At 42.1% G+C, this 20,444-nt stretch overlaps 1 protein-coding gene across 1 annotated transcript in view; it reads right to left on the bottom strand.

The window, feature by feature from the left end:
• CNTN5 (contactin 5) overlaps nucleotides 1-20,444 on the bottom strand; it is an 850,947-nt gene that overhangs the window by 413,625 nt on the left and 416,878 nt on the right. Inside the window, exon 4 of the mRNA XM_074981652.1 lies at nucleotides 15,322-15,540. Within this exon, the coding sequence (XP_074837753.1) occupies nucleotides 15,322-15,540 (219 nt within the window). The remainder of the gene's footprint in view (nucleotides 1-15,321; nucleotides 15,541-20,444) is intronic.

The raw sequence follows: 20,444 nt of genomic DNA, 5'->3' as shown, positions 1-20,444 counted from the left end.
ATGCCGACCTATTTCTCCACGCTGAGGGCACGCCGCATGGCGGTGTCCTGGTGCCTCAGTGCAGGGGTGAGCCACTGGCAGAGCTCCAGAAATGTCTGCCAGCTCATACGAAAGTTCTGGAGCCAGCAGTCGTTGTCCCACTTGCCGATCACCAGCCGCTCCCACCAGTTGGTGCTTGTGGGGTAGCTCCACAGCCAGCGGCGTGTGCGGCGGGGGGGAGGGGGGGCAGCAGGGTCTGGGGTTGCTTCCTCCTCCCCTGGGGGCAGCTCCTCTTCCATGAATAAAAGGTGATCAGCTGCCTCCTGCATGGCATTGAGCAAGGCGAGCACTGCTCCTGCAGGGGCAGCTGGGTGGACCTCTGGCTGCTGCTGCTGCTACTGGGGGTCCATAACTGCTTCGCCGAGGTGTGCATGCCTATGGCTCTGCAAACCGCGTGCTGTGCAGGCTGAGCGTGTCTGGGAGGGGCCCTTTAAGGGAGCGGCTAGCTGTTGCCTTGGAAGTGCTAGTCCGCCCTGTGACCCTGTCTGCAGCTGTTCCTGGCACCCTTATTTCGATATGTGCCGCTTTGGCATGTAGATGCTCCCCCGCAGCGCCTACTTCGATGCGGTGCTGCCCAATGTCGACGTTGAACGTCGACAGCACCAGCCCTGGAGGACGTGTAGACATTATTCATCGAAATAGCTTATTTTGATGTTGCTACATCGAAACAAGCTATTTCGATGTAGCATACATGTGTAGACGTAGCCTGAGTGAGCCTCTTTCCCCAGGAAGCATGCAAGTACCTCAGTGCCGAGGAAGAGATTACAATCCATTCCTGATGACTCTGCCACTATTCACAAGACAGCCTCCATGCCTCAAAATCCACTGGCAGTCAGCCTTAATCTGGGTAACCGCACTGTTAACTACTATTTTCCAGCATGATCTTGATTGGTGTTAGTGCATGGTTAGTGACACAGGTCTACATGAAGCATCTAGTCAGGGATCATCATAGTGATTCAATTGCTATCATCAGTGGCCACCAACTAGTCTGTTTAAAGGAAAGGGAGATTAAGGGCTTGTCTACACTACCACCTTCCTTCAAAGGAAGGGTGGTAATTAGGGTGTTGGGAGTTTACTAATTAAGGGCAGCGGTGCATAGGCAGCACTTCATTAAGCAAATTCCCCCCTGCGGCATCTTCAAAGTTTTAAACTTCGAAGTACCATCAGGCGTTTAGCCGCATCTCACCCACCAGTACTTCAAAGTGCCGGGACAATGTCAAAGTCCCCTCACTCCTCAAACTTTTGAGAATTGAGAATAATTTTTAAAAATTTTGAGGAGTAAGGGGACTTTGAAGTTGCCTCGGCACTTTGAAGTACTGGCAGGTGAGTCGTGACTAGATGTGCGCCGGTACTTCCAAGTTTAAAACTTCAAAGTTGCCGCGGTGGGGAATTTGCTGAATGAAGTGCTGCCTATGCACCGCTGCCCTTCATTAGTAAACTCCCAACACCCTAATTACCACCCTTCCTTCGAAGGAAGGTGGTAGTGTAGACAAGCACTAAGTGCATTATGTTCCTCCCTGCGGGTATATATCGCCTATTCACAGATAAGAGCCTAATTTTATTTCCTCATTGGTAACAATTGATAACTGGGTCCTTTCATGCCCAAATTCTGTAAGAGATCTTGGAGCAGGATGGCACCTCAGAGGCGTTGTGAATAGGCCATCCAATGTGTGGAACAAATCCTGACACTCCCTGACCCATATTCCCAGTTGTTGGGTCAATAGTGAAGACCACAACAGTTTCTGTAGTGGATGAGAGTGTTACACACTGTAACAGTACAGAAGGCAGCTGCAGGCATAGTCATTGTTTACTATTACAGAAAAGATACAGGATGATTCCATGTTGATTGCCATAGTCTGCACTCTAAACCCTGATAGTTGTCCCGTGAATGCATGACACAGGAGCACAGGTGACCAGACAAGAGTGAATGGTGCAAGACAAGCCATCACCGCCAAACACAATACATGCACTCATTCTCATGACAGAAGAAATAATGCTCGCAACATCTTAGAGATCCTCTGGAAAACTAACTGATGTTTTGAAAAAATGCCCAATTATGAACAACAAATATGTGGCAGTGGCAAGAATAAGACAAGGATTTCTGGGGGACAGGTGTGGAGCTAATCCTTTAGGCCATTCTTCCTGTAAAACATGAACTTCTCTGAGCCTTCCTATGGATGAACAGCAGAAATGTGGATAAATTGGAAAACCCAGAGGTTAGCAACAAAAATTATGTAAGGTCCAAAAAACATATCCTACGAGGGAAGACTGAAGAAATAACACTGGGTGGCTGCGTCTACACGTGCACGCTACTTCGAAGTAGCGGCAGTAACTTCGAAATAGCGCCCGTCACGTCTACACGTGTTGGGCGCTATTTCGAAGTTGAAATCGACGTTAGGCGGCGAGACGTCGAAGTCGCTAACCCCATGAGCGGATGGGAATAGCGCCCTACTTCGACGTTCAACATCGAAGTAGGGACGTGTAGACGATCCGCGTCCCGCAACATCGAAATAGCGGGGTCCTCCATGGCGGCCATCAGCTGGGGGGTTGAGAGATACTCTCAACCCAGCCCTTGCGGGGCTCTGTGGTCACCGTGGGCAGCAGCCCTTAGCCCAGGGCTTCTGGCTGCTGCTGCTGCAGCTGGGGGTCCGTGCTGCATATACAGGGTCTGCAACTAGTTGTTGGCTCTGTGTATCTTGCACTGTTTAATGAAAGTGTGTGTGGGAGGGGCCCTTTAAGGGAGCGACTTGCTGTTGAGTCCGCCCCGTGACCCTGTCTGCATCTGTGCCTGGCTCCCTTATTTCGATGTGTGCTACTTTGACGTGTAGACGTTCCCTCGCTGTGCCTATTTCGATGTTGGGCTGAGCAACGTCGAAGTTGAACATCGACGTTGCCGGCCCTGGAGGACGTGTAGACGTTATTCATCGAAATAGACTATTTCGATGTCGCAACATCGAAATAAGCTATTTCGAAGTTGGGTGCACGTGTAGACGTAGCCGGTTTGTTTTATCTGGAAAAAAGAAGACTGACTGGGAAAATAAGAACAGTTTTCAAGTACATAAAAGATGGACAAAAGTTGTTCTTGTTAACCTCTGAGGATAGGGCAAGAAGCAAAGGGCTTAAACTGCAGCAAAGGGAGGGTTAGGGTTAAGGTTAGGTTAGACATTAGGAAAAGCTTCCTTATTGTCAGAGCAGTAAAGCAGTAGAAGAAATTGCCATGGCAGAGGAACGCCAGTCATTGGAGGCTTTTAAGAAGACATTAGACAAACACCTGTCAGGAAAGGTCAGATTATTATGTAATCGTGCCAAGAGGGTAGAGACTGGACTAGATGACCTTTTGAAGTCAGTTCCAGTCCATAATTCTATAGCTTGATTACATAATCAAATGAGTATCTCCTTCTTAGTTCCACAAGGAAGCAGAGTTACAAGGTTAGATATGTATTTGGATGTCTGCCAAGTGGCAACAAAACAGCTTAATCATGCAAATACTTAAATACTTGCGGAGCTTCATATATATGAGTTGTGCCATAGAAGTAAATGAGTTTATTTACATAGTAGAAGTGTTTTCAGGGTCAGTGACTACATATTTCAAAGACATATACCAAATGAGCATGTGAAAATAAGATGACTAGGAAAAGATTATCCACAATACATTTATTCTAAGGAGCATTACAGCCGATCGCTTACTGGTAGATTTACTGCTTGCTATAGAAAAACTGAAATAGGAACAGAGGATTTGCTGTACCAAGTTTGGAATCCTGGGTTGTGGCCAAAAACTGCACTATCACGGAAAAGTGAAATGTCCTCTAAAACCACACCTGATTATTCAGTGCTGCAAACAGGGAGTTGGAATGGCTCACTCACATGCATAAATTCAATCTATGTGTTGTTACTGAAACCCACTGGAACAATTTACATTAGTAGAATGTTAATTAATAGTTATAACCTATTTAGGAAGGATGGAATGGACAAAAAGCAGGTGGGGAGAGCTTCATTGTTTCAAATCGCATTACCTATCTCCAACTCACTGATAAATCAGTAGAAAATGATTGTGAATGTTTATTGGCCAATATCTAGCAGATAAAATGCAAAATGAGTCATTAGTTGGTGTATGTTACAGACCACCAAAATACAATAGGGGACAGGATAACCACCTCCTTATTCACTCATTTATAATGTGCAGAGGAAAAATGTTGCGTTATTAGGTGGGATTTCAATTTGAGTGGCATGCTGGAAGTTTTGTGCTGCCAGTATTAAAACATCTTAAAATTTCTAAAATACTATAGATGACAATTTCCTTACTTAGAAAGTGGTACAGCCACCACAGGGGAATTCTTTATGAGGTTGATAAAGATGAACTGATGATGGAATTAAAAATTAATGGTACCTTAGGTACAAGTGATGATGACTTGATCATTTATAAATGTGCAAAAGAATAAAGTCCAGACCAGTAATAAGTACTTTAATATAGTCAATTTCACAAAACTAAGAAAACAATTATGAGCCAAATGAGAGGGGAGGAAGAATTTAATCAGAAAAATTATGAGTGAAAATTGAGAATAATTTAAGAATACTTTAGGAAATGACCAAAACTCATGATCCCACAACAGAGGAAAAAAGGCTGTGCTAGAAAAATAAAATAAAAAATCCTGATTTAGAGGGGAAGTGAGAGCAACTAACAAACTATGTAACAAATGGAAGAAAGGAGGAGATAGTCATGAACAAAAATCATAAGTTAGTACAGTAAACTCTATTTTAACTGTCATTCTATCATCTAGAATTCTCAAATAACTGGCACTTGAACCAGAAGACACATCACATTTCATTACTTTATGTGCTGGCATCAAAACAGTGTTTAATGGCAATGGAAGCAAATACAGAATAAGTTTACAGTGTACAGTACTCCTGTGGTTGGCAAATAAAGTACTCTTCATACATATATGTTTGTTTCTTGTTATCTAATCTTGTTTTTCTTTAGTGTTATGCGTTGCTAGGTACACCTCTCTGTTTTCCAGCAACAGATAACATGGGTGTCAGTTATTAACATTCACCCACTGGGAACTGATCTAAGAACAACAATACCCTTCAAGGAGAGGTTATCTTCTCCTTATGCATCACTTGCTACTGTGTTAATGGTGGGTGTGTCTAAAAAGACTTGTTCAGTTATTTCCTCTGGCATACTGCCAAAACACATCTCAGTACTATGGGGGAGAAGAAAAACATCAATTTTCAGTAATATTGAACTGCTAAATCCAAACAGAATTTAATGAGGCAATGAAAATGCTCTTTTCTAGCCCCAGTACCTTTTCCCCACCCAAATTTTTCAAAGTTTTCTAGCAATAAGTGCAGATGTTTGAACTCCTAGAGGATCACATATTCTTTAACAATATATAAAGTTAGACAACCTAAATATAGAGATTACCAGGGCTCTGACCACACTACTCCCTCCTTTCAGAGGGGGCATGCTAATGAGCCACTTTAGCAGATGCTAATGAGGTGCTGCCATGAATATGCAGTGCCTCATTAGCACAATGGCTGCCACGCGCACTTCGAAAGTGCCAGTTTCAAAATGCATGCCATCCGTGTAGCAGGGGGCCTTTCAAAATGACTCCCTGATTTTGAAAGTCCCTTCTCCCCATTTGAGTTTGGGAAGAAGGGGCTTTCGAAATCGGGGTTGTTTCAAAAGGCCCCCAGGTACACGGGTGGTGTGCATTTCGAAATTGGCATTTCAAAGCACGTGCAGCTGCCATTATGCTAATGAGACACTGCATATTCATAACAGCTTCTCATTAACATCTGCTGAAGTGGCTCATTAGCATGCCCCCTCCAAAAGGAGGGGCTAGTGCGGCCACCAGCTGTCAGTTTCTCTGTAATAATGCCACACAAACGAAAAAGAGCACAAGAACACAACTACTTGACAGGTCAAAGAACCATCAAGATGTCTATGTCTAGGCTGAAGAATCACATGATCACTGTAGGAAAGCAACTGCCCTAGAAAAAAATCAGTAGCATAACATGGTGGATGCCATCCAAGCACCTGCTTGTGGTCAGGATTGACTCTGGTGCTCTGCCTCCATTTCCCCTCTACTTAGAGTTCCTAAATGAGCTTCACACACAGGTCACTGTTCTAGATTTGATTTGGCCCTCTGGCCAACTCAAAAACAATCTTAAACCATTCTAGGGTAAAAAAACAAACAAACCAAACAAACAAACAAAAAATAACCCCTCAAATTAAGAAATCTAAATGAACAAAAAAGTTCTTTGACTCTTTGTAGGCTTCTCTTCAGACCTCCATCCAGGCTCCTTTTGGGTCCTACCCTCTGTTCTGGTACTATGCATTCCCAGGTTAATTCTCCTGAAGCACCATCATCTTACACAGCATGGGACAAGACCTATCATAGACATTTTTTCTCCCTGTGGCTTCACCCCCCTCTGGTACAGAAGACTGGATCCTCAGTCTTGTTCCTCTAGAGTACCCAGCTGCTTGTAACAGCAACGAAGGGTCCTGTGGCACCTTATAGACTAGCAGAAAAGTTTTGAGCATGAGCTTTCGTGAGCACAGACTCACTTCATCAGCTGCTTGTAGACACTGACTTGCGGCCTTCCATGGAAGCTGGCCCACTAATTGTGGGTCAGCTTCCAGACTGAGCTCTCTCAACTCATTGAGCGGGGCCATTATGCCTTTAGGTATTTGCTAACCACACTCCTGTCCTGCAGCTGGGGAAACAGCTAACTAATTATGATGCAAGTGGGGCTGTGTCCATCACTCCCAACAGGGACCAATCATCTTGTGTAGGCAAGTTGCTGGATTATCACACATATTAACACGTGTATGTTTTACATTGAAATTGGGGGAAACACAGTACATGTAAATCGGTGTTACTTGCTGCTCAATCTTTTATTCAGTTTGGTACTTATTCTTTCACTGTTTATTTTTAATCTACTCTGGCTTTATGTGCACTTGAGGTGACTCTTCAGGGTCTTTCAATTAACCTTTATTATCTTGGGAGCAGGCAGTTTAATCTGTTTAATCACTTTTCAAATTTCATATTGAGCGTTCAGTGTATTGAGACAGCTATCTGAAAAATAATTCAGTCACATTAAAATCAGTTATTTAAAGAAAAATAAATCACTTTTTTAATCTGAAAATTAGGAGATCCCACAAACAGTTTTAAAATTAATAATGGACTGAAAAGTATGGCAGATGTGATACAAATAATTTTGCTTTGCAAGTTTTCAGCAACAGTAGCAGCAGCTCTGATTCAACACCTGAGATGAAATACTACCATCCATCGTGATAATGCCATTCTGCCAAGTCACAATATTCCCTCAAAGAACAAAAAAAGGAAATGCCACTAAGGTACGTCAGAGCAAAATAGCAAATTATTTCAAATTCAAACAATATTATTTGACCTACGTAAAATTAACGTTCACTGTGTTACTACACAGGACAGTAATTTCCTATGTATTATATATAAAAAAGGAAAAACTGATCTATTTAAGAAGTACATGGCCGATTTTAGTTAACTTAAGATTAAGATGACTTCCTTTATCTTTACTGAACAGAGCTATTGGAGGTCTTCAACATATTCTGTGAGGGGAGATGCTTGCAGCTAAATGCATCTCCATTGACTTTGGTTTAGCTTGATGCTGGTGCAATGTTCCACAGGTGCAAGGTCAGGGGCTTTAACACAATATAGATGGCAAAATTCTTCCCTCATATTTTCATGTGTCTCTTTAAAGTAGAAACATTTATTTAGCAAGTTCACACTGGCAGACTAAGTCATTGGACTGCTGGTCTCCTACTGTTCTCCCAAAAGCAGAAGCACACACATGGAACATTCTTTTAATGGCCTCTTTCATCAGCACCACATTCTGAAGGCTGATGGTATTCCCTGGTCAAGGTCTCCCAATCCTGCCACTTGAAACAGACACATCTGGCATAAATGTTGGGAGACAAAGATCTCCAGTGCCATACAACATTAGTTTACATTCTCCATAACAGGAATTTGACTGGCAATAAATTATTCTACTGGTATTTTAAATAACACTACCATTCCGTAAATATAGCTATAACACTGCAGTTAAAAATCCCCAGCTGGCTTGTGCCAGTTGACTCAGACTCACAGGGCATGGACTACGGGGCTGTTAAATTATGGTTGCCAACTTGTTACAGGTTAAACCTTTCTAGTCTTGCACCTTCAGGAGCTGACTTGAGCCCAACCAAACATTTTACCAAAGCGTGGGAAGTCAATATTGTCTAGCAGCATTGCCGACACTTTCACTGCACACTGGGCTCTAAGAGGACATTTAGTGGGTAAATTAGAGCTAAATAACAGCATGATATACTGGCAGCCAAATGGGTACAAATAAACTTTATGGGACCCATGATAAGTGGACATACAGCTAACTAAAATCATGCCAGATTGTGGATGATGGACCTGAGTGTGCTGGACTAGAGAGGTTCAACCTCTACTATATAAAAAAAAAATCGGACACTCCAGCATGTATGCGAGATTCTCCTCTGCTTCACCTCTTCCCCTTAAAGCCCCACCCATATTCTGCCTCATCCCCAGAGCCTCTCCCCTCAGGCCCCATCCAATCTTCCTCTTTTCCTCTTCCTCTCATTGCTTGCTGCTTTCCTCCTCCCACTGTGCTGCCCAGCTCAGGAGGGACTCACCTGTGGAGGTGCAGCTACCAACAGATGTAGGAGGTGGCCATGACTGAATGTAGAATCATAGAATCATAGAACACTAGAACTGGAAGGGACCTCAAGAGGTCATCGAGTCCAGTTCCTTGCCCTCTTGGCAGGACCAGACACCATCTAGATCACCCTGATACGTGGCTATCTAACCTGCTTTTTAATATCTCCAGTGGTGGAGATTCCACAACCTCCCTAGGTAACTTATTTCAGTGTTTAACCACCCTGACAGTTAGGAAGCTTGTTCAAATGTCTAATCTAAACCTCCCTTGCTGCAGTTTAAGTGCATTGCTCCTTGTCCTATTCTCAGACGCCAAAGAGAACGATTTTTCTCCCTCCTCCTTGTAACCCTCTCTGAGGTACTTGAAAACCACTATCATGTCCCCTCTTCTCTTTTCTAAATTAAACAAGCCCAGATCATTCAGTCTTCCCTCATAGCTCATGTTCTTTAGACCTTTAATCATTCTTGTCGCTGTTCTCTGGACCTTTTCCAATTTCTCCACAACTTTCTTGAAATGTGGTGCCCAGAACTGGACACAATACTCCAACTGAGGCCTAATGAGTGCTTATTAGAGTGGAAGAATGACTTCTCGTTTCTTTTTCACTACACTCCTGTTAATGCATCCCAGAATCACGTTTGCTCTTTTGGCAAAAGAACCACACTATTAACTCATATTTAGCTTATTGTCCACTATGACCCCTAAGTCCCTTTCCACAATACTCCTTCCTAGACAGTCACTTCCCATTCTATATGTATGAAACTGATTGCTTCTTCCTAAGTGGAGTACTTTGCATTTGTCCTTATTAAACTTCATCCTGTCTACATCAAACCACTTCTCCAGTTTGACCAGATCATTCTGAATTATGAGCCTATCCTTCAAAGCAGTTGCAACCCCTCCCAGCTTGGTATCATCTGCAAACTTAATAAGCATACTCTCTATGCCATTATCTAAATCGCTGGTAAAGATATTGAACAGAACCGGTCCCAAAACAGATCCCCAAGGAACCCCACTTGTTATGCCCTTCCAGCATGACTGTGAACCATGAGCAACTCTCTGAGAATGGTTATCCAGCCAGATATGCACCCACCTTATAGTGGCCCCATCTAAGTTGTATTTGCTTAGTTTATTGATAAGAAGATTGTGCAAGACCATGTCAAATGACTTCCTAAAGTCTAGGTATACCATACCACATCCATCCCCTCTCCCTTATCCACAAGACTTGTTATCCTGTCAAAAAAAACTATCAGATTGGTCTGGCATGATTTGTTCTTTACAGATCCATGCTGGCTCTTACCTACCACCTTATTTTCATCCTGATGTTTTCAGATGGATTCCTTGGTTATTTGCTCCATTATCTTTCCCAGCACAGAAATTAAACCGACTGGTCTGGAGTTTCCTGGGTTATTCTTTTTCCTCTTTTTATAGATGGTCACTCTGTTTGCCTTTTTCCAGTGTTCTGGAATCTCTCCTGACTTCCAGGACTTTTCAAAGATGATAGCTAAAGGCTCAGAAACCTCCTCTATCAGCTCCTTAAGTATTCTAGGATACATTTCATCAGGCCCTGGTGACTTGAAGACATCTAATTTTTCTAAGTAACTTTTAATTTTGTTTTTTATGTATTTTACCCTCTACACCTACCGCCTTCCCGCTAGCATGCCTTAAGTTAGGTGTTTCTGCATCAGCCTTCTTGGAAGTCATTAAGCACCTCTGCCATTTCCAAGTTTCCTGATATTGTTTCTTCCTCCTCACTGAGTAGTGGGTCTACCCAGTCCTTGGTCTTCCTCTTGTTTCTAATATATTTATAGAATGACTTCTTGTTACCCTTTCTGTTTCTAGTTAATTTGAGCTCATTCTGTGACTTGACCTTTTAATCTTGCCCCTGCACACGTGTACTGTTTGCTTATATTCATCTTTTGTAATTTCTCTGACTTTCCACTTTTTATATGACTCCTTTTTGATTTTGAGATCATGCAAGATCTCCTGGGTAAGACAAGGCAGTCATTTACCATACTTTCTAGCTTTCCTATGCAGCAGTATATTTTGCTTTTGGGCCTTTAATAATGTCCCTTTGAAAAACTGCCAACTCTCCTCAGTTGTTTTTTTTCTTAATCATGCTTCCCATGGGACCTTACCTACTATCTCTCTGAGTTATCAAAATTTGCTTTCCTGAAATCCATTGTGTCTATTTTGCTGTTCTCCATTTCACTATTGCTTGGAATCGTCACCTCTATGATGTCATGGTCACTTTCTCCCAAACTATCTTCCACTTTCAAATTCTCAATGAGTTCCTCCCAATTTCTTAAAATCAAATCTAGAACTGCTTCCCCCCAGTAGCTTTTTCCACCTTCTGAAATAAACAATTGTCATCCCTGCACTCCAAAAACTTTCTGGATATTCTGTGCCTCACTGTATTAGTTTCCCAACATATCTCTGAATTGTTGAAGTCCCCCATCACCACCAACTCCTGTGTTTTGGATAGTTTTGTTAATTGTTTGGAGGACGTCTTATCTAACTCTTCTACCTGGGTAGGTGTTCTGTAGTAGACCCCTATCACGATATCACCATCATTTTTTATCCCTTTTAATTTAACCCAGAGACTCTTAACATGTCTGTCTCCTGTATCCATCTCACCTCAGTCCAGGGGTGCACATTTTTTATATATAAGGCAACACCTCCTCCCTGTTTATCATGCCTGTCCTTCCTAATAAGGCGTACTCTTCTATACCAATATACCAATCATGCGTATTATCCCACCAAGCTTCTGTGATACCAGTTATATCATAGTTCTGTTTGTTAGGATCTCAAATTCTTCCTGCTTATTACCCATACTTCTTACATTTGCATATAGGCATCTAAGGTACTGATTTGCTTTTGCCCTGCAGTACTGCCTTGTCCTTCTTTTTTTGTCTCCTATTATAGCCCATGATCCCTTCCTTTTCCAACCCAGCTCTCAGGTCTCCAGGTATTTTACTTATCTGTGGGCTTTGGTCACCTGTTCCATCAAACCTAGTTCAAAGCCTTCCTTACTAGGTTAGCCAGTCTTGAGCCAAATACTTCCGTCCCATTCCTTGAAAGGAGAATTCGATCCCTGTTTAGCAGTCCTTCATGGAAGAGCATCCCGTGATCCCCTGCCCACCCTCCCCCGCCGCCCAGTAAACAAACATGGAGTGTTAATTCAGTAGATCTGTCTGGACTTCAGGGTTGAAAACCAGGCACCTGGCCACCACCTAAGTTTAACTGTGGTGCAGTCTGAGCTCTGGGACTCTGCCCCCGCACAGGGTGCTAGAGCCTGGCTCCAGCCACAGCTTGAGTGCCTAGTGTGCAACAGATTATTAGCTGCAAATAGCTGGCACAGGCCAGATGCCGGTTTTTAACTGCAGCGTAGACATACCCAGTGACATTTTCTATGCAGATTTCTTTTAATCACAACATTATGTTTTTAAAAACAGCTTGATTTAATAGGGTGAAGTCCTACGGCCTATTAAATGTGTGTTTAAATGAAATAATTCAATAAGATTAAATTAAGTGGTGACGAGAAACATAAATCGTTTAACTGTAGGTACCAAAGAACCAGCACGGCAATGGATGCAAATATAATTAAATGTTTTATTCAATCTCAAGCATTTTGCCTTTACTTTCCAGTCTGCTAAGACATCTGGAAAAAGTTGGTTTGGGGTTCTTCTAAAACATTTTTTCTTGTTTTTTTGGAGCTTACCAGCAAAACAATAAATGAATAATATGTATGGCTTTAGTCAAGACTTTGCCTATTCACGTATGTGAATCATTATTACGCAGGCCATGCAATATCCAAAGTCCTCACCATGTCAGATCCAGGTTGGGAGAGTGGAAGAAAGCTTTCTATCTCTTACTCCACAGCAGATGGCATTAAATCTCAGCAGGAACTAATTGACAAAAATCATTGTTTTCCAGAGCCATAAATGTATATATATCACCAAACTGATTGTGAGAATTTAATCCTAAGAAAATGCCTCATTTTCAGACTTTCAGTCCCGGTTTCGGAGGAGCATTGGGGCCACTGCCATAGCCTGGGGGCAAGGTGTGAGGGTACCAGCTCCATGCCCCACAAAAGGCCAGATCATCAGGTAAAAGGGGTGGGGCTAAGGGCAGTCAGCGTCAACCCTTAGCGTTACCTGAAGCATGGTTCTACTCTCCATCCCCGGCCCCTGAGTCCTCAGGGAAGCTGCACAGAGTGGCAAAGTGACACTCCCATGGCATTACAAAGGGGCCCAGAGGTCCTGGCCACAACTGCTGCTACTGCAGCAGCAGTGGTGGACTGGAGCTCTGGGCCCCTTAGAAGTGCCAAGCCTCTGTGCAGTTTCTACACACTCTCCTTCCTCATCAACAGGCCTGCACAGGAGTCATCAGGTTCACTCTCAGGGAAGATCACTTATAGTTCCCAATTTTGTTTTTTTTATAAAATCTGCCTTCTTTGCTCTTCCCCAACCAACTGGTGCTTTTGCCTCCAGTTCCAAGACACATTGTGTGAAATGCCAACATAATACTACTGTTAGACAATGAACTTCAGTTCTTCATTACACTGCTTTGATTGTTCCAGATTCTTTCCTGTACATAGATTTTCAGAGGAGGAGTCAGCAAGGTCAGGAACACAGACAGTAGCCAAGTTTTGTAAATATGCTGAATATCATACAACACATATAACCGCAGAAAAGAAAATCCAGTTCTAATAAGGTCACAATTTAACTGTTTTCAGGATGCAGTTTATCTGTATTCCTAGACAGGGCTCCAATTCAGAAAAACACATGCTTAAGTCATCCTGTTTTGTGACAGCTGTTACTCATAGGATGCATCTACACTAGGATCCTACTTCGAAGTTAACTTTGAGGTAAGGGGCTACTTCGAAGTAGCCAGCAGAGTGTCTACATACACTTTTCCTTACTTTGAAGTTAACTTCAAAGTAAGGGAGCCCAACTTCTGAGTCCTTACTCCATTCCTGTGAATGGAGTAGCACCCTACTTTGAAGTTTAACTTTGACGTAGGGCACGTGTAGCCTCTCTTCACTCCTTACTTTGAAGTAAGGGTCTGCCATGGCAGTGGTCCCTCCCTGCAGCAAGGAGACACTCCAGCCAGACCAGACAGGGCTCTATGGTTAGTGCTGGCTGCCTGACAGGAAGCAGCTCCCCAGCAACCCCAGGCAGCAAGCTGAGAGCATGCCACAAGCAGGGGCAGCACAGTGCCAGTGGTGGAGGCCCATCGGTGCTGGATCACAGGGGCCGGGGAAGGGGCAGGAGGGCCCAGCCCAGTGCCTGCAGAATGGAGCCCATGTGACTGGCCGTGGTGTGCTGCTCTAACAGGACAGCAAGCAGCATGTCCAGTAGGCTGACCACAGCGGTTGGGAGATCCTCCTGGGGGAGCAGCTGGCCAGGCATGTTGTTCAGGTCTGCTCCCATGCATGTGGTCTGCCCTGCTGTGTGCAGCCTGGCAGCCCTGAGCACGTGCCAGGAGGTGGTGTTGGGAGGTGCCCTTTAAGCGGTTGGCTGGCTGCAAGCCCGGAAGGGCTTGATGTCCACGTGACCCCTGCCAACATCATTTCCTGGCCTTTTATTTCTAAGTAAGGGCTGTTGTTGTGTGGACACTTCCCTTTAAAGTACTGGGACCCTACTTTGAAGTAAGGGTGGGCAGCTTTTTGTGTGTAGATGCTCAACTATGAAGTTGTTTACCTTGAAGTTGCATTTCGAAGTAAGCACTTCAAGGTTGTTTTGTAGCGGAGACACAGCCATAATGTGCAATGGTTAAGTACATGCTAAAGTGCCTTTCTGAAAAGACTACTGTCAGCATATTGATATTGTTATTGGTCTCTTTTGCAATTCCTTCTTTCTGTCATCTTCTTGATCCACTACATTTAAATAATTTTACCTTTCGTTTTTGCTGGGATGGGGATAATTTGGGGAGAAATAAATTATGATTTATAAATTCCATTAAGACTCTCTTAAGGCTCACACCAAAGAAGAGAAGATGATAAAGAGAAAATAAATGTGATTGAATAATAGGAAATGTTTATTATTACTGATAATTTCTGCATCTAAAACAAGATCCCACATTGTATTTTGAGTGTCAGGAGGTTATATAATATATTAGGAATTGAAGAAAAATAGTTTGATAAGAAGCACTATAAAGATTTAATCCACATAAAGGTGAAAAATACCAGAGCACTTTGGGAAAAAAAACCCATAAGAGACAAATTGAGATTTTGTTGCAGTGCCTTTCAAATGTACAGACATTAGTTGAGTAGATCAAATTGGATTGCAGTGCAATTGTATTCCACCTCTATTTTCCCATTCTTGCATTGCAAAGGCTGCAATAATAAAATAAAATCCCCATAGGAACAAGAGGAAAAGAATGTTTAACCCTGGTGACTTTAAGGTCAATTTAAGTAGCCTCTTTAAAAAAAAAGAAAGCTCATTTTTACTGTGCGATGTTTACTGAAAGCCATCTTTACAATGGGAGATACTGAAGCAACCAAATAAAAATGTACCCATTTTGTCAAGGCCACACAAATACACCTTCTCTTCAATGAGTCAGAGAAAAAGCAGGACTTACCATCATGTTTGAAGGCCTCTGAGAAGTGATAGAGGTTTGTTGGTGAATGATAGTGTTGCGCTGTCCCTTTCCAACCTGGAGAAGATATGCTTCCTAATGAAGGACTGCTTAATCGTGGCCTGTTCTTTGAATTAAACAATGCTGAAGGTGAACTGGCAGATTTAATTCTTAGGATAGCAGCATATGAAGTTGGGAGGCCTGGAACAGCTTCTGAATATTCTGTAAAAAAAGCAGTAAGTTCTGAGGATGAGATAAGATACCAGGAGTAGGAGAAAAGGAGGTAGATTTTTGCCTAAATAATATTTTAACCAGGAAATGCACAACTGAGATGAAAAGAGGGGAAATTAATGAATTGTTTAAAATAAATCAGTACCCAGCAGAGTACTGACCACTTAAATAGAAACATTCTCGACTTCATGAAGTCCACCAGGCACCTTGATATTATTATCAATTTTAGGTGGAAGACACTTAGACACTATGGGAATGGGTGGCAATGTTAAACCATAGAGAGAGCCAAAGAGAGAAGTCCACCTGTAGTTATATCAGACCTCATAAGTATATGGTGGCAACTACTAACTTTCACACTGTGAAGCCCTTCTCATTGTCTTCCTTAGTTCCAAGCCCTTATAATCCCTCCTCATTTTTCCTTTCTTGTTAGGCTCACTTTTTAGAAGTAACCCAGAAATACCGACCTATATGAAACACTTTCCTGACTCTAACATTACTGTGGAGGTGAAGTGACCTAATTCAGGAGAGCTTGAATATGTACTCACAACAAGGTCACTTATTCTTTTGTCTCTTCCAATGCTTTTGTCTTTTTGGCTATGGAGTTTACAGTTGCACGTTTCAGAAACCAGAAACTGTCCTTTGTTGTGTGTGTCTTATACAGTGCCAAGCACATTATTTTAAGGCAGCACTTCCCAACCTAATTTGGCCACGGAACACTTCTGGGCTTGGAATATATTGACAGAACACATACATGTTGGTCCAGGGGAAAGAGGGAAGGTTCACAGCGAAAAATTGCTGCACTTAATGCTCAAAAGTTGATTTGAGTTATTTTTTATATGTCTTTTAGTTTACAAAGAACAAAAAATAACAAGAGAAAATCATCTGAACAAACAGCTAATGTCCTTCTGATAGAAGGATGGTTAATATCCCTATAATGAAGTATAAAAATTAAAAATAAGTACAAACCCAAAACAAAATATCAATATAACAGCCGAGAAAAGGGGGTTAGTGCTGTTCTTACAAAAACTGAAAGAACAATATTGCTCAAAGAAAGAACTGTCCTTCCATAAAGCTTTAAAAAAATTATGAAAAAGAAACTGAAAACAAATTAGGTATGGAAATATTTTTAAATTTTCTCTTTTATAAACTTGTTATTTTTACAGAAAACTACTGGAAAATAAGTTTTTTAATCTTGAGTGTTTTTGCATCTGTTTTGTCATGAGTTGCATAATTACTATACTATTTTGAATGTGTTTTAATACACCTACAATCTAAATACTATTCAAATACCTTAGTAATTTTGATAAGGCATAATTTCTTATTTAATAAGTAATAATGTCCCTAGCATCAAAAGTTTTTCAAAAAGCACCTATTCCATCACATGGAACACAGTTTGTGAAATGCTGTTTTAAAGAATAAATTCATTTCTAATTTTGAGATTAAAATTATATTTAGAAACCCATTCTATAGCAACTCAGCAAGCAGGACTCCCATGTAAATCAAATGTGAGGCCTCCCAAATGCAACATCTAGAAAATCAACATATTCTGTTATGCAGAACTTCCAGATTGTTGTAAAATATGTTCATTTATGCTAGTGGGCAGGAAATACTAGTGGGTATCAAAGGAGCATCTGTAATAAGAAGTATTCCTCAGTGGGGGAAGGAGTGAGTCTGGTAGAAAAAAGAAAAGGTCACTATTGTGTTACTATATTGCTGGTAAAACAAACCATTTATTTTACCCCGGTGGGTCAGAAGAAGAAAAATGGGTGAATTCTGAGACCCTTGAAGTTTTTGAAGACAGGTACTAGATACCTTGTTTCAATGCTTAGTATTCAGAAGGTGTTAAAAAATCCCTATATTGCCATTACTTTAAAAGCAAACGTCTGACAAAAGGAGAACAAACATCTGAAAATAGCCATCTCCTCCTAAGCAAGCTGCTCAATAGACAGATATGTCCTAGTGTCTTTTTTGAAACAAATTTAAGCATAACTTTGTCCTGTATATATATAAGGTACTATAGAAAGCATACATAAAACGAATTGTCTTGAGATGATTTTTCATTTTGGTCTCAGAAGGCACCCATTTTATAGTGCAGTGCATTATCTTGTTTTATAATGATCTTTCCTGACCCATAAACAGGGTAAGCAGACCTATTCCATGATATGGTAGTGAAAAATTAAAATGAAGAATGGGAATACTGCTTATAGGGCTTCTTGCAATGCAACCACTAATAGAAATGCAATATAGCTTTCATTCCAAGAAAATATATTTTATTGTCTCTTGATATTCCTTAACATTTTCTAATGAGATCTAAGACATCCCAAAAAGTTGTAGATCTTAGTTTACTCCATATTTCATATGTCTCTTGGTATAGCCTGAAGCCATTATCCCTTTGGAAACTAAGGCTACATTTACATACCAGGTTAAATTCGAATTTAAGGCAGTTAGCTTTTCTATACCAAGTGACTGTCTTCACTGTAAATATCATTAGCTTGATTTAGGGAGCACTAATATCTCATAATATTTTTGGAACCGGCTGGCAATAGGATCAAGTTTGAATTTAGAAGTTTGAATAAAGGCCAGTGTGGAAGCGCCATGTCTTTGAATTGAATTGACTAGCCTCCAGAGGTGTTCCATATGTGACCCACAATGACCCGAAGTGCTCCACTCTGGATGCTGCATTCTAGGTGCTCAGGAATTAGGTAACAGGAAGACCATGAATTTCAATTCGGGACCAAGAAGCCCACATCTGTGGGGTCATGTTGTATGAGAGGCTGAGAAATGTCTTTCTTTCTTTGCTATTAGCACTGTGCATGCATGTACCCTTCACAAATAGTCCCAAGGTGGTTCTGTCTGTACCTCTGCTAGCTGAGCACTTGGTACTTTTTTCTGCGCTGCCTGGCGCCAGCCGCTGCCCCACTGCACCAAGTGCCAGGGAGGCTGTTGTTGGAGTCATGCTTCTTTGAGAGGCTGAGAAACTTCTTAGCAGTTTACATTTATGCACCCTCTACCCACCCCCCCAGGCACAATGCAGTCAAGGTGTTTCCTGCACCCAACCACATCCTGTGGCTAGCCCCCGACCCAATAAAAGGACATGCCCGCTGTTCGGAGTTGACCACACTGCCAGGCAGCTCCATGTCCTGGCTTGCATGCAGTGAGGACTCCAAGGGCAGGAAAGATTTTTAGGGACTTGTAGTTGCCAGGGGAATTCTCCCCTGGTGGCTATGATTTTGGGGAGCTGCAGCCGTCTGGGAGCACTGCTTCGAGTGGCCCATCAACAAAAATATTTTCAGGGCACTGCTGTTGCTGGTGGGAAGTCTTCCCTGATAGCTAAGATTTCTGGGGACTTGCAGGCACCCAGGGTGACTGGTTTAACTGGTCCCCTACCAAAAATATTTTTGGAGCATTGCTGCTGCTGGGGGGAAGTCTTCCCCAAGCAGCTACAAATTGCAGGGTTTGCAGCTGCCCTTGGGGACTACCTCAACTGGCTCCCCACTCAACCATGCCATGCTCTTCACCACTTCAAAAACCTGGGGGGCTACCTGTCATGGGGGGAAAGTCTTTCCTGGTGGCTATGAATTGTGGGACCTAGCTGCCGCCTGAGGGGAATGGTTCAAGGGGCCATGGACCTTGCACCTCACCACCATAAAAGATTTTTGGGGACCATGTCAACTGGCCATTCAACCTCCCAAATACCAAAACACCCCATGATGGCAATGAAATTTGGAGCACCCCATACACCCTGTTGGCAGTGTCTGTGTAGTCGAGAAGGAAGCCAAAAATCTCTTTTCCTAGCCTTTTCTATCCTCTTTCTTCTAACTTTGGATCCCTTCATACAGGGAAGAAAGGGTGGAGGGCCAGTGGAGACTACAGACTGTGCACAGAGGCTGTATAATGAACTGGGAACCCCAAACCCCTCCCCTCAACAACTCTCTTTTTTCAAAACCTTTACTACCTGCTCTTTCTTCAAGCTTTTCATTGTCCCTGTATTATTTTCATGGATCAGATGTAATCAAGAGAGAGGGGATAGTTGGTTGAGAAGACATACACTTGCTGATTTTTCTAAAACCTTTCATAAGACAGCTACAGTTTTTAAAAAGCGATGCAGTTACAGGAGAAAAATATTTCTATGAATTTAGCGATCATTTTTGATGCACTAGTTTTCCTTCCTTCCACCTGGAAAAATGGATGTTTACTTACCACGGGAGGGGAATGAGGGCAATGCAATGTGGGAAGATGATCTCACATACCAACAACTACTTGCAGGGCATTTTTACACATGCTGCATCAGCAAAAATACTCAGAATGCTATTGGGATGAGGGAACTGTGGGATAAGTTCCCACAATGCACTGCTGCAACAGTCAGTGTTAGCCAATTGAGCATGGCAGCAATAAGACGACTTTGTGAAGAATTCATGGGGAGAAGAGGATAGTCAAATTTGAATTTATAAAATCCAGGATTACAAAACCGATATTAATAAATTCAAATTTATCTCATAGTGTAGACATACTGTAAAATTGATATTGTCCGTAGTTCTCATAACAAAACAGGTTGTGGCACAAAACAAAGATGATATTTATTTTATAAAGATTTTGTGATAAAATGTGTACATTCTAAGCTGATAGAGTAAAGCAAAAGGTTCACTCAGGGTTAATTGGAACATGAATATAAAGAGCCAAACCATCTCTCTCTCCCCAACCAAACCTTCTCCCCGTCAAAGAAGGAATCAGGATCTGAAGTCTACTAGATCCAACTGCTTCTTTATACAGGATTAAACTATTTCTGGGAACTCTGAGTTGACACTGAGGTTAAGATGAAACCGAAGGCCAGTTTGTGTTGCCCTTTCATTAGGGATTGAAGAAATATACTCCAATTAATAAGTACATTTAAATTA

Source organism: Carettochelys insculpta, chromosome 1, assembly GCF_033958435.1.
Source record: "Carettochelys insculpta isolate YL-2023 chromosome 1, ASM3395843v1, whole genome shotgun sequence".
Taxonomy (NCBI): domain Eukaryota; kingdom Metazoa; phylum Chordata; order Testudines; family Carettochelyidae; genus Carettochelys; species Carettochelys insculpta.
Note: the sequence above shows the minus strand (reverse complement) of the source record. Positions and strands in the feature narration are given on the sequence as shown.